The 15565-nt window shown below is 34.2% G+C and overlaps 1 protein-coding gene across 1 annotated transcript in view; it reads left to right on the top strand.

Annotated features, from left to right (window-relative positions):
- The window catches only part of CNBD1 (cyclic nucleotide binding domain containing 1), a 511440-nt gene that overhangs the window by 413956 nt on the left and 81919 nt on the right, over nucleotides 1-15565 (top strand). The window contains exon 11 of the mRNA XM_082722613.1: nucleotides 7796-7863. Within this exon, the coding sequence (XP_082578739.1) occupies nucleotides 7796-7863 (68 nt within the window). The remainder of the gene's footprint in view (nucleotides 1-7795; nucleotides 7864-15565) is intronic.

The raw sequence follows: 15565 nt of genomic DNA, 5'->3' as shown, positions 1-15565 counted from the left end.
GGAAGTTTGTACCTTTTGACCACCTTCTTCCAGTTCCCCCTCCTCTAACGCTCACTTCTGATTACGACAAGTCTGGTATTTTTTTTCCATGAGTTCTTCGTTTATTTGTTTGTTTTGTGTGTGTGTATGTGTGTGTGTGTGTGTGTGTTTACACTCTACAAATAAGTGAGATCATATTTTGCCTGCCTCTGCCTGGCTTACTTTACTTAACATAATGCTTTCAAGTTTCAAGCATGTTGTCACAAATGTCACAACATTTTTAATTGTTGAATAATCATTGTGTGTGTGTGTGTGTGTGTCTGTGTGTCTTCTTTATACATTCATCCATTGGTGGGCACTTAGGTTGTTTCCATGTCTTGGTTATTGTAAATAATGCTGCTATAAACATAGGGGTGCAGATATCTTTTTGAGTTAGTGTTTTCATTTTCTTTAGATATATTTCCAGAAGTAGAATTTCTGGTAGTTCTATTTTTACTCTTTTGAAGAATCTCTATACTGTTTTCCATAGCGGGTACAAATTTATAATCCCGCCAAGATTGTACAAGGGATCCTTTTCCCCCACATCCCACTAGCATTTGCTATCTCTTGACTTTTTGATGGTGTCCACTCTTAGCAGGTGTTAGGTGATATTCCATTGCAGTTTTAATTTTTAAGTCCTTAATTACTGTAATGTTAAGCATCTTTCATGTACTTGTTTGTAAACTATATATTTTCTTTTTTTTAATTTTCTCTTTTTAAAATTTCTTTTCAGTGTAACAGAATTCATTGTTTGTGCACCACACCCAGTGCTTCATGCAATATGTGCCCTCCATAATACCCACCACCAGGCTTCCCCAACCTCCCACCCCTCGTCCCTTCAAAACCCTCAGATTGGTTTTTTTTTTTTTTAATTTAAGATTTTATTCATTTATTTGACAGACAGAGATCACAAGTAGACAGAGAAACAGACAGAGAGAGAGGAGGAAGCAGGCTTCCCACTGAGCAGCTGAAAGCCAGACGAGGGGCTCGATCCCAGGACCTTGGGATCATGACCTGAGTGGAAGGCAGAGGCTTTAACCCACTGAGCCACCCAGGCGCCCCCCTCATATTGTTTTTCAGAGTCCATAGTTTCTCACGGTTCATCTCCCCCTCCAATTTCCCTCAGCTCCCTTCTCCTCTCCATCTTCCCATGTCCTCAGTGTTATTTCTTATGCTCCACAAATAAGTGAAACCATATGATAATTGACTCTCTCTGCTTGACTTATTTCACTCAGCATAATCTCTTCCAGTCCCGTCCACTTTGATACATTTTGATCCTGTCCATTTGATAAAAGCAAACTTTATATTTTCTTTGGAAAAATATATTTTGCCCATTTAAAAAAGTGAATTATTTGATATTTTGCTATTGAGTTGTATGAGTTCTTTTGGATATTCACCTCTTCTCAGATATATGGTTTGGAAATATTTTCCATTTTCTAGGTTGTCTTTTCACTTTGTTGATGGTTACTTTGTTGTGCAGAAGCCTTTTAGCCTGATATAGTCTCACTTTATTTTTTATTCAGTTGATTGTGTTTTAGGGATAATATCTAAAAAATTATTACCAAGACCCATGTCAAGGAAACTTTTTCCTATATGTTTTCTAGGAGTTTCGTGGCTTCAGATCTTACACTTAAGTCTTTAATCCATTTTGAGTTAATTTTTGTGTAAGACGAGGCTGCAGTTTCATTCCAATTTCCCCAGCACCTTTTATTGAAGAGACTGTCTTTTCTCCACTGAGTATGTTTGACTCCCTTGTCAAATATCACTTGACCATATATGCCTGGGTTTATTTCTGAATTCTCATTTCTGTTCTAGTGGTCTATTTGTCTGTTTTTATACCAGTATCATGCTGTTTTAATTTCTACAGTTTTGTAAAATAGCTTGAAAACAGAAAGTCTGATGCTTCCTGCTTTATTCTTCCTTCTTAGCATTTCTTTTGTTATTTGGGTTCTGTGTAATTTCATGAAAATTTTTGAAATATTTTTTCTATTTTCTTAAAGAATACCATTTGATATCCTGTTAGGGACTGCATTAAATCTAGAGATGGCTTTTGGTATTATTGACATTTTAACAATATTAATTCTTCCAATCCATAAAATACAGGATACCTTTTCATTTATTTATGTCTTCTTTCAATTTCTTTCATTAATGTCTTGTAGTTTTCAGAGTAAAGATCTTTCATCTCATTGGTAAAATTTATTAAGTATTTCATTGTTTTTGATGCTATTGTAATAGGATCAATTTCTTTATTTCTTTTTCAGAAAATTTGTTTATAGTATATAGGAAAACTGCTAACTTTTTGTATATTAATTTTGTATCCTGCAACTTTCTGAATTTGTTGATTAGTTCTAACAGTTTTTTGGTTGAATTTTTAGAGTTTTCTATATATAAAATCATGTTCAGTATGTTAACTAACTTTAGAAAAGAAACTAAAAAATAATAAAATAAAATCATGTCATCTGCAAATAGTGATGATTTTACTTCTTCCTGTCCAATTCTAGTGCTTTTTATTTATATTTCTTGCCTAATTGCTCTAGCTAAAACTTCTGGTACTGTGTTGAATCAAAATGGAGAGAGTAGGCACTCTTGTTTCTGATCTTAGAAGAAAAGCTTTAAACTTTTAATCATTGAGTATGAAATTAACTGTGGGCTTTTTAAATATGATCTTTATTATGTTGAGATGTATTCCTTCTAAGCCTAATTTGTTAAGTGTTTTCTTTATCATGAATATAGGTTGAATTTTGCAAAATGCTTTTTCTGCATCTATTGAGAGGATTATATGGTTCTTTTCTTTTTTTCTATTAATATGAGGTATTGCAATGATTTGTGTATATTGAAACACCTTTGCATCCCAGGGATAAATTCTACTTTATGTTGAAGAATGGTACTTTTAATGTGCTACTGAATTCAGCTTACTAGTATTTTATCAAGAATATTTGTATCTGGGGCACCTGATGGCTCAGTCATTAAGCATCTGCCTTCTGCTCAGGTCATGATCCCAGGGTCCTGGGATTGAACCCCACAGTAGGCTCTCTGCTCAGCTGGAAGCCTGCTTCTCCCTCTTCCACTCTCCCTGTTTGTGTCCCTTCTCTCACTGTCTCTCTCTTTCTCTCTCTCAAATAAATAAATAAATAAACAAACAAACAAATGAATAAATAAATACATTCTTAAAAAAAAGAGAGAGAAATATTTGCATCTGAATTCATCAGTGATATTTCCCGTGGTTCTCTTTTCTAGTAGGGTCTTTATTTGCCCTTGGTATCAGGATAATGAGTCAGGATAATGAGTTTGGAAGTATTCTTTTTTCTTTAATTTTCTGAAAGAGTTAGAGAAGTATTGGTGTTACTTCTTTAAGTGTTTGGTTAAAAATCATCAGTGTAGCCATCTGGCCCTGAGCTTTTCTTCATTGGAAGATTTTTGACAACTGGTCAATCTCCTATATATCTATCTATATCTCCTATATATCTATCTATATCGAGAGAGAAAGAGAGAAAGAACATATATTTTATTAGCTATGAAAAAGGTTAGAACACTACAGGTACAGACATTTAAAGCCATGAGAGGCTATTATGAGCCACTATAGCAAATAAATTTGAATATTTAGATAAAATGGACAACTGCCTGGAAAAGCAAAACCTTGGGAGGGAGCCTGGCTGGCTTACTCAGTAGAGCATACAACTCTTGACCTGGGGGTCATGAGCTCAAGCCTCATATAAGTTATAGAGCTTAAGAAAAAAATATTCACAAAAAGAAATAGAAAATGAAAATAATTTTGTGCCTATTAAAAAAACTGAATACATAATTTAAAATCTTCCTATAAATACCCATTTTGTTTGGTAATCTGTGAATTCTACTAAATATTTAAGGAAGACATATGTCAATCTTCACAAACCCTTCTAAATAGGAAGAAAAACAGTCCTAAACTTTTTAATTAGTCTTTATACTAAAACATCTCAAAAACATTATAAGAAAAAAATCATTGGCCAATTTCATAAATAAACATATTTGAAAAATTGTACTAATATGTTAGGATACTGAATCCAGAAATATATAGAAAAACTATTTATCACAACCAAGTTTGGTTTGTACCAAAAATATAAGGTTAGTATAAATTCTAAAATGTATCAATATATTTTACTATATTTCAGAATAAATGAAAAACATCATATAATCATTTTTTCAGAAACCCGTAGTTTTTCATTTTTTTTGTTCAAGGAACTCAGACACAGTACCGTTTCTATAATGATTACTGCAGTTTCAGAGCTTCATGTAAGCACTATAATAAAAATATGTCAACTCTTGAAGGCATTCTTCTTTAGGAAAACTTGCTAACAGCAGGGCCCTTTGAATCATATCCTGTAGATCAATCTGACATTACTTTTTCAGCTGTCCCTCCTGAGATCTCTCTGAAGCTACAAAGAAAAGGAAACAATAATTCTTTTATGGCTATCATAATTACTGAAATGGAGTCACATGGTGTTTCTTTTGCATGCACTTTTGCAAAAGTGTGCTTCTTTGCTTGTTAAAACATTGTTAGAAAGGAGTGAAAATTTTGTGTGTCAGTCGAGTAGAATTCAGAGATGACATCTTTTTGCTTTTATTCTTGTCTGTAGCAGTCACCTGAGCTGCAGAGAGGTAACATTATCCCACATTAAATCTGCCTATTGAATGACCACTCACGTCCCAGACTACTTTTATTGCTATGCAAATACAATTTAAAAGTTATGATAATACCATAGGCACACCAAAAACTGCTTTCTAGTTACTAAATTAAGCTACATATTCTCTTCTCTGATTAAATTGTTTGATATTCTAAATTATTTTTTATTATTTATTATTATTTTTTAAAGATTTTTAAATTTATTTGACACAGAGAGAGAGGGAACACAAGCAGGGGGAGTGGGAGAGGGAGAAGCAGGCACCTCGCTGAGTAGGCAGCCTGATGCGGGGCTGATCCCAGTGGGATCATGATGATGTTTAATGACTAAGCCACCCAGGTGCCCCTGATACTCTAAATTATTAAATGCAGTTTCATAATGTGGGTAATGTAAAGTTGGTGTGTTTAAAAAAACATGAATATTGGGGTGTCTGGGCGGCTACAATGGTTAAGCATCTGCCTTTAGCTCAGGTCATGATCTCCAGGACCTGGGATTGAGCCCCATGTCAGGTTCCCAGCAGAGCCAGGAGTCTGCCTTTCCCACTGTTTGTGTTCTCTCTCTCTCTCTTTCTCTCTCACTCAGATGAATAAATAACATAAAACAATAAAAATAAAAATAAGTAAAACATGAATATTAATGCACACATCTGTTATACAAATGATGTTCCTATACTTTCATACCCATAAAAATGAAGAAAATCCACACAATTCTGTGATGTACCTTCTGTTAGTAATTAATGGCTTACAATGAGGTCCTTATCCATTTTTTTACCTTTTAATGAGATAAACAAAACTTAGCCAAAATCTTGGCCATATATATATAATACAATAATGTCACTTGCTTAACTTCCCTGAGGCCTCAATTTCTCATTTGTGAAATTGTTGCAAGAATACCTATCTTGTAGATATTATGTGAGAATTACAAAAAGATAACATGAAGTTTGTCTTGGTGGTGCCTAGCATTTAACATGATCAATCAAATTTTAGTTTCCTTGACTTCTTATTTGTATCAGGCAATTTCATTTCTGTGTCCCACTCATAGACCCAGAAAAAAAGCTCCTTAATTAGTCTCTCCTAATTGAAACAGGATATATCCTTAATTAATGTAAATAAATTTATAGGTTGGGACAAGCCAATTATCTTTTCTCAATAAATAAACTCTGGCATAAATACTGGAGCCAACAGGTAGTTTCTTGAATTATAGGATTATATCAGCTTGATTTGGGGGGTCTCCCACATTAGATATTGCATAAAATGGGTCAGTGGAGAAAGTGAACAGGTAATTTAAGGGAAAGTATGTGGGAGTGTGAGAAGGACTGAATAGTTTCCAATGTACAAAGCTAGCACCCTTGTCTCCTAATATTTTTTATCTCATATTTAAAATTCATTATGCCATATTTTAAGAATCTACTCTTTATTTTATATGCCTTTTTTAAGCATACTTTTTTTTTTTTACTTTAGCTAACTTAAGTATGTTCTAATATTACAAATCCAATGAGTTTGAGTCATTAATTACTCCAGTGCTTCTAGAATTTTGTTATTTAGGGCAGCTTTTATTTTTTAAGATATTAAGTTACATCATGATTTTTATTAGTATTTATTTCTAAGTTCACTATAACATTATTTAATATATTTACTAATATTACATAGAATGTTTTGAAACTGACATCTTTACATTAAAATATTAGTGGATTCATTTTATATTTCAATATTGAGGAAAAAAGAGGCTACAAAGATTACATAAGGCCAAGGAGGAAAAATTATCAAAAAGTTTGTCCATAATTGAATGGGTTATACATAAAATATGATCCCAAATTTTAGTACATATTAATATTTATGAATATGTTACTTAGGTTGCTTTTGACACAAATGTAAAAACATACCTAATTTAAAGGATAAAGTTATTTATTATGTAAGAAGAAGCAAACTATCTAATGATGTCAGCAAAGATCTTTCTGTCTTTTCACTCAGCTGTCCTCAATATGTTGGCTATTGTTCTTAGTCTTGTCCTTTCATGCATCCAAAATTTTGCTGCAGGCTCTGTGATCCAACACAACTTTGCCCAAAACATAAAGGGCAGCTGCCCACCCCCAGACTGTTTTTAAATTCTGGAATTTAGGGCGCCTGAGTGGCTCAGTGGGTTAAGCCACTGCCTTCGGCTCGGGTAATGATCTCAGGGTCCTGGGATCGAGTGCCGCATCGGGCTCTCTGCTCAGCAGGGAGCCTGCTTCCCTCTCTCTCTCTGCCTGCCTGTCTGTCTACTTGTGATTTCTCTCTGTCAAATAAATAAATAAAATCTTTAAAAAAAAATAAATAAATTCTGGAATTTAGATTTCCCCAAAAGTCCCCCAAGACACTTCCTGTTAAATCCTACTGGATTTAAATTTCTGGTGTTCTCTATTGTCCAAGAAGAATTTTGAATAATTCCTCTTTATTCTCAAATGTGCTCCTGTTTAGACAATAAATTATAATTAAGTTTGGTCACATGGCTATGCCTTCGGAGCATGAGATCCTGAATGAAAAAGCAAATTATTATTTTTACCCTCTCATAAAAAGTGATTTTGGCAAGGGATAATGTAATGGTTTTGGGGTAGGCAGCCAATAAGGTCTGTCACATATTAAGTACCAAACCATTTCCCCATTCTGATTATGAAGTTAGACATTGTACAAATTAGATTAACTTATGCTAAAATTTGGGCGCCTGGGTGGCTCAGTGGGTTAAGCTGCTGCCTTCGGCTCAGGTCATGATCTCAGGGTCCTGGGATCGAGTCCCATATCGGGCTCTCTGCTGAGCAGGGAGCCTGCTTCCCTCTCTCTCTCTCTCTCTCTCTCTCTCTCTGCCTGCCTCTCCATCTGCTTGTGATATCTCTCTGTCAAATTAAAAAAAAAAAAAATCTTTAAAAAAAAAAAAAACTTATGCTAAAATTCTCTGTGATAATCAAGGTGTCTGTGAATGTGAATTTAGGAAAAAGTTCAAATGAGTAAATTTTATTGTTAGGGGAAATTCAATTTGGCCTTTCATATCAAAATATTGATAAAGATGAACAACTTTTCCACTTTTTACTTATTTTTTATTAATTTTGATGGTATTATAAGTACATTCTCTGCTTTTTTCCCTAGAATTAGACCCAGTGACCAAGCAACTTATGCTCCATACTGCTAAACCAACTTTTGGCCATCTGACAGATGTAAGTAAAATGTTCAAGTTATAATAAATATCACTATTCATGGTAATTAAATGCAAACATCTATTATATTTTAATGTTTAGTACCTTTGCTATTAAAATAACTGGAATATTATCCACTCCCTAGAAAATACTGGAGTAGGATATTTCCACCTACTTATGTCTTTTAATGTGGGCTTATGGTAATATTTTTGGCAACGTGGGGATTTATAATAGACCACAAAAATTCTCATAGCCTGTTTCAACAAACTGTACCATATAATCATCCTTACATAAAAAAGAATCACTTAAGGGGTGCCTGGGTGGCGAGTCGGTTGAGCCTCCCATCCTTGATTTTGGTTCCTGTCATGATCTCAGGGTCATGAGATGCAGCCTTGTGTGGGGCTATTTTCTCAGCTCAGAGTCTGCTTAGGACTCTCTCTCCCTCTTCTGCCCCCACCCCCCACCCTTTCTCTATCTCCTTCTCTTAAAATAAATAAACTCTTAAAAGAAAAAGAGTTACACCTATGTTTTCAGATCTTACATTTAAGTTTATAATTAATTTTGAGTTGATTTTTTTCTTTGATGTAAGATAAGGGTCTAGTTTCCTTCTTTTACACACCTATAATATGTGACAACATGGATGAACCTTGAGGGTCTTATGCTTAATGAAATAAATCAGTCACAGAAGGACAAATATTCTATGATTCCTCTTATATGAGATAACTAAATTAGACTCTTGGAAGCAAAGACTAGAATGAGAGGGAAGTGGATAGTTGCTAATCAATGTATAAATTTATCAATAAAAGCAATAATATAGTCAATAAAATTCTTGAGAGCTACTGTACCACATTTCGCCTACAGATAGCAATACTATATTATCAATTAAAATCTTTTGAGAGGCTAAATCTCATGTTAAGTGCTTTTAGTACAATAAAATATTTTTTATAATTTCACATTTTTAAGAGCAATACATTTAAATAGATATTTCAAAAGCTGTACATTTTTTGATTTAGTATGTCCGCTTTATGTGACTAAAGTATTACTTGTAGTTGTAATAAGCACATGTTTCGCCAATCTCTATAAAACTTACATTTATAATATGCTATAGAATGCATAGAGGACCATTAAAAATTAGATCACATTAGACTAGTTAGTTCAAGTTAGAATATTTGATAACTTACATAAGAAATGTGAAGAAACCCTTGAACAACTTTATGATATAATGAAAAGTATGCAGAAAGTTTATATCAATAATATTTCAGAGAGGTCTGGAGAAAGCCAGATAGCTTGATGAAAGGCACAACCCAAGTCCACATGTCTGGAGAGGATATTTGTGAAAGGTGGCAAACTATGTTGTGTCATATGAAAAAAAGGTAGAGAAGTCAAAGGGAAAGGAAACAGGTTGGCTCTTTAACCAAATAGGGTCTTTGAGGACCAGAAATCTCTAAAGGGAACTTTTAAAGACTAACTTGTTTATAGTGTGGTGCTCAGTGCAAGCCTTGCCCTCTGTCTCCCCACAAAATCATTAGTGAAATCTACATGACTCACTCCGGTGCTTTCAGTGTTTTCTTATGGTTGAATTTGGACACATCTTGAGTCTTCCTTCAAGACTAATGTGTGGTAAAGTCCCCCAAAGAGGATAACATCTGGGTTGTATTTTGAGAAGTTAACTGGGATTTGTGATTAAGGTGCAGTTCTCAGCTGTATTTTGTATTAAATCACCAAGATGAAAGTGAGACAAGAGTGTTTCCTTACTGTGGTTGCCAAATGACACAAACCATGATGATAGTTGGCATATGACTTCATAGAAGAGGAACATTATGAGATGAGCATTTGCAAAGTTTAATACTGAAGATTAAAATAAAATACTAAATTCATGTACCATTTCATGTATTGAGTGAGAGAATCAAGAAATGATATTCTAAAGTCTTAGGCTAGTAATGGATGTACTTGAGCTACAAAAGTTAACCAAGTTCTTAAGATAACAAAACCTTTCCAGGATTATAAGATGTTCATGGCTGATGTTGCCTGGAGAGGTAGAATTTCTTGGAGAAACTACTCTATTGAGTGAGTTGGTTGTCAATTGAGTATTAGAATGATTTGTTGAGGTCAAAAGCAACAAAAAAAAAAAAAAAAAAAGAGAGAGAGAGAAATGTATGGGGAGTGTAATGCCAGTGACATAAGAAAAATATTTTGATTTGTGGTTAGAATATGCCAGTGAAATGTTCAGGAGTAGGAGGTATAAAGTAGAAAAATGAAAAATATTACAAAATCAATTTCAAGACCAGTGCTAAGAATTACATAAGGTGGACATGTCTCTGTTTTGGGAGCAATATATTATAAAGTGGAAAGTAGCCAGGATTAAGAGGACAAGATTTTGATCATAAGTCAAAAAGACAGGTAATAAGAGACTTCTACATATATTTTAAAACTCCAGAGACTTTGTGGTAAGACTTGTGATAAGATGATGTGGAGAAAATGTTAGAATTACTCAGAGATAGTCACTTTAAGAGCTATTTATAAATAAGCGCTCCTGGAAAGAGCTTGAATTCATTAAAACCCCAAATTTTCCTCCCTCCTATCTGTCTCTTAAGTAAAGCTGATCCAGGAGGAAGAAGATTAGAGGTAATAATGCTTGTCCTTGGTAGATAAAAATGGAATCGTTGACTTGAAACTTCAGTTGTCAGTTCAAAGTGGGCCATTCGCAGATTACTAACGTGGATCAGCTGCCTGAGGTCATATGTGCTAGCAACAAGAAAAAAATGGCCTGCAGAACTTGCCCTGGGCACTGAAATTACCCACTAATTTAATTCTGGTCTGATGGTTGTCCTACATAGAGCTGATATGACCAACAGAGACATGAAGAAACAGATTTGGAAATAAAAACAAAAAGAACTTTCCAAGACTCTAGGAAGTAGAAACACTTAGCCACTCATTTTAGATTGTTTTAAGGATACAAATTATATGCTTGTCATAGAGAAGTTGAGCTCCTAAAATGAGAGTAGTTTGAAAGTAAGGCAGAGATACCACTATTAGAAGCTAAAGTGGAGAAAAGGCCCACAGTTTCTGGCAGGTGGGCTCTGCCTCTTAGGATGAAATGTGGTAAGTAGTTGAGGGCTGAACTTCTACACTTGATCTTAGCCAAAAGGCCGAGAAGCGATGAGGGCTGAACTTCCGAGTTTCCCTCTGTACTTCCACTTCTGTAGCACTAATTGCCTAGTCCCTGAACTTAAGATATACCTACTGACCTCTGCTGACTCAAGTATAACTTTGCCTGACTCTACTGAGAGGGACAAGTCCAGAATTAAGAGAAGAGACTCTCTTGAAAGCTGAGTCATCAGACTAGATCACAAACACTACTCAGAAGAGGACACTGAAAAGGCTCCTTTATTCCTTAGGAGAGGACTTTCAGCTAGTACTCATTGGAGCCGTAGGTATCACAAGTAAATTCTGGTGTTCTTGAGTTGTTTTGTTTTGTTTTTTTAGGGGAATGCAGATGTTTTTTGTCTGTAATGTATAAATAAGAAAGAGGATTTTATTTATGGGGTTAGTGGATATAGGAAGTGCTGGAAAGGACTGGCTAACTAACTGGCAGGAACTGATACCTGCATGAGCAAAGATATAATGTATGCATTCTGGGGAACTAAACATGATGGGGAAATGTGATATATCAGAGAAACAGGCATTTAAAAGGCAGCAGAAAGAGCAAAATGGAGTAAGGAGAAAATCCTAGGTTGGAATTGTGGCCAGAGATAGACTTAGAAGAAGATACACATTTCCATTTAAACTTTAAGTTGCTTGCAGTGGCAGGTTTAAAAATAAAAGTTCTGTTTTGCCTTAGAATTTCCAATTGCTCACTAATGATTTTTATGTGATTTTATTTTATTTTATTATGTTTAGTAGAAAAATGGTGCCAAATCCAACTTCAGGTTTAGGGACACGAGCAAGAAGAGATGCTGCATACAAAGCCAGCCACATGTGTTAAACTATGTAGCACAAGAAAACAACACTTTATTCTCCAATGTGTTAATAATCATGCAAGTGCTCACTTTTAGTTCTATATTTGTCACTATGATGTTTTCTGACAATTCTAAATCTACTTCAAATTTGGCCTCCTTCAAGGCCATCTATTAGTGACTCGCTCTGATGTTTTCAATGTTTTCTTGTGGTTGAATTTGGACCCATGTTGAGTCTTCCTTTAAAACTAATGTGTGGTGAGGATAGAAGTCCTCCAAAGGGGACAACATCGGGATTCGATTTCGAGAACTCAACTGGGATTTGTGATTAAAGTGTAGCTCTCAGATGCATTTTGGATCTGCATCTAGTATTATTTTAACTAATTCCTGCAAAATCAAAATTAAAAGAACAGAATATATATCCAAATTAAATACCTGTATCTTCTATACACCTTTTTCATGCTGATCAGCATTTTTTTCACAAACTTACAATTATTTTTACTAGTTTATAAAAATGAGGAGTTTCAGGCACAGATCATTAATGTCTGTATAATTATTGGATACTTAAACAAAGTCAAATTCTTATGGCTGAAAGAGCCAGCATTGAAATTTAGCTTGGATCTCACTCTCACTCATCTGCTCAAACTCTTTTTAATTCTCCTGTGTTTACTTTTAAAAAATGTTGTTGTTTTAGGTGCCTGGGTGGCTCAGTCAGTTAAGTGTGCAACTCTTGATTTTGGCTCAGGTCATGATCTCAGGGTGGTGGGATTGAGCTCTGATTTGGGCTCCCTGTTCAGTGGGGAGTCTGCTTGCCTCCCTCTCCCTCTATGCTTTCCTCCTATGCAATAATAAATAAATTTATTCTTTAAATAATAATAAATAAATAAATAGTAGATTCAAAAAGCTCTAAAACCTACACCCCACTTTATAACTAAAAATAAGACCAAAACTTAAAGTTGGCACATCAAAATAAAACTACTGAAAAGCAGGGTGCCTGGGTGGCTCAGTGGGTTAAAGCATCTCTCACACTCTCTAAAATAAATAATCTTTAAAAAAAAAAAACCCAAAACTATTATTTTACCTTTCACAACTAATCTACAATAAATCTGGAAATGACCTTTGTGTATGGTATGAATTTAAGGTCAAGTGTATTGTTTTGTTTTTGTTTTTTACACATGTCCAATTTTTCCAGCTTTATGTATTGAAAAGACCATCCTTTTACTCATTGAACCACATTGCCATCATTCTTATAAATCAGGTGATTATATATGTGTGAGCCTCTTTATATATTCCCTATAATGTAATAGAGGTACATTTTCTGCTCACACCAAAATAGGTTAATTTTTGAGGATTATATATAAACTATGCTTTTTTTTTTTTCCTGCAAGAAATCCTCTTGCCTTATTTTTCTTCATAATTGTCTTGCCAATTTTCCCCTTCTTTGAATTTCCATTTAAATTTTACCATAAAATTGACTTATCAATATCCACAAAATAACCTTCTGGGATTTTAAGGCTTTCTATTTGTCTTTGCTTTTCAGTAGTATTTTTTGTTAATTTTTTTATTTGTTTTTTTAATTTTTAAATTTTTTTAATAAGCATATAATGTATTTTTATCACCAGGGGTACCTGTCTATGTTTTTTTCTTTAAGATTTTATTTATTTATTTGACAGAGATCACAAGTAGGTAGAGAGGCAGGCAGAGAGAAAGAGGGGAAGCAGGTTTCCTGCTGAGCAGAGAGTCCCATGCAGGACTCAGTCCCAGGACACTGAGATCGTGACCTGACCTGAAGACAGATGCTTTAACCCACTGAGCCACCCAGGCACCCTGCTTTTCAGTAGTTTTATTTTGATGTGCTAACTTTTAGTTTTGGTCTTATTTTTAGTTATAAAGTGGGGTGTAGGTTTTAGAGCTTTTTGAATCTACTGGTATATATCTTTCATTGGTTTTGGAAAATTCACAACCAGAAATTTTTTCAAGTAAAGATCCTGCTCCAATCTTTTCCCTCTCCATCTCAGACTCCATTTAAATATGTGTAAAAAATTTGTACTTTGTCTTTTCTCCTCTACATTTTCTATATTTCTATTTCCTTTTCTCTCTGCTTCAGTGTATTTGCATACTTTCAATTATTCTTCCTGCCAATTTACTAATCCCATCTTCTACTCTAATTTGCTGTTAAATCTGGCTGTTGAGTTCTTCATTTCCAAATCTGGGTATTTATCCAAAGGAAACAAAAAACACTAACTCAAAAACATATATGCACACCCACTTGTTCACAGCAGCATTATTTACGATAGCCAAGATATGGAAGCAACGTTAGTGCTCCTTGATGGATGAGGTAAAGAAATTGTGGTATATATACACAGCAGAATAGTATTTAGCTCTTAAGAGAAGAATGATATCTTGTACTATTAAACAGTACACAAGGGTGCCAATTTCCCCATTTGTGACAAAATAGATGGACCTTGAGGACATTATGCTAAGTGAAATAGGTCAGTCAGAGAAAGACAAATACTGTATGATCTCTTTTATATGTGGAATCTAAAAAATAATAATAGTAAATTTTAAAAAAGCTCATAGAAACAGAAAACAGATTATTGGTTGCCAGAGATGGCGTGAGAAATGGGTAAACTGTATTTTTTTAGTTTTAATAAATTGAAAAAAAATGTATAGTTTCCAATTCAGATGATATCTACATTTTTTCATCCTTCTTGCCTACTTTTCCCACTTTATCTTGAACATATCAGTTTTTTTTTAACTGTGGTAAGAACACTTAACATGATATCTACCCTCTTAACAAATTTTTAAGTGCCTATGTAATGTTTACTAAAGACACAATGTTGTATACTTGATCTCTAGAGCTTACTCATCTTGTATAAATGAAACTTGATACCTATTAAACAGCACCTCCTTATTTCCCTCTGCCCCCAGCCCCTGCAAACCACCATTCTACTCTCTGTTTCTATGAGTTCTATTGTTGAGTCACCTCATATTGGAATCATGCAGCATTTGTCCTTCTATGACTGGCTTATTTCACTTCACATAATACCTTACATTCATTTATGTTGTTGCATGTGGCAGAATTTCCTTTTATCTTAAGGTGAAATAATCTTCCATTGTAAGCATATACCATATTTCTTTATCTAAATCATGATGGGCATTTAGGTTGTATCCATATCTGACTATTGCGAATAATGTGTTAATAAGCATGGGACTGAATATATCACTTTGAGATCTTGATTTCAATTCTTTTGAATATATATTTATTAGTGTCATTGGTGGATCATATGGTAATTCTATTTTAATTTTTGAGGAACCTCCATACTATTTTCAATAGGTGCTGCACCATTTTAGATTCCCATCAACAGTACACAAGGGTGCCAATTTCCCCATATTCTTACCAGCAGTTGTCTTTTGTTTTTTAATAATAGCCATCATAACAAGTATGAGGTGATATCTTATTGCAGATTTGATTTGCATTTCTGATGATTAGTGATGTTGAGACCTTTTCATACATGTGTTGGCCATTTGTATGCCTTCTTTGGACAAATGTCTATTCAAATTGTTTGCCCATTTAAAAAATCAGTTTACTTATATTTTTGCTATTGAATTGAAGGAGCTCGTACTATATTTTGGATATTAACCACTATGAGATACATAGTTTGCCAATACTTCCCATTTCATAGGTCACCTGCTCATTTTGTTGACTGTTTTTCTTTTGTTTTGCTTTGTTTTGTTTTTTGTTATGCAGGAACTTTTTAGTGTGA

Source organism: Mustela nivalis, assembly GCF_964662115.1.
Source record: "Mustela nivalis genome assembly, chromosome: 2".
Taxonomy (NCBI): domain Eukaryota; kingdom Metazoa; phylum Chordata; class Mammalia; order Carnivora; family Mustelidae; genus Mustela; species Mustela nivalis.
This window is presented reverse-complemented; position numbering and strand designations above follow the sequence as displayed.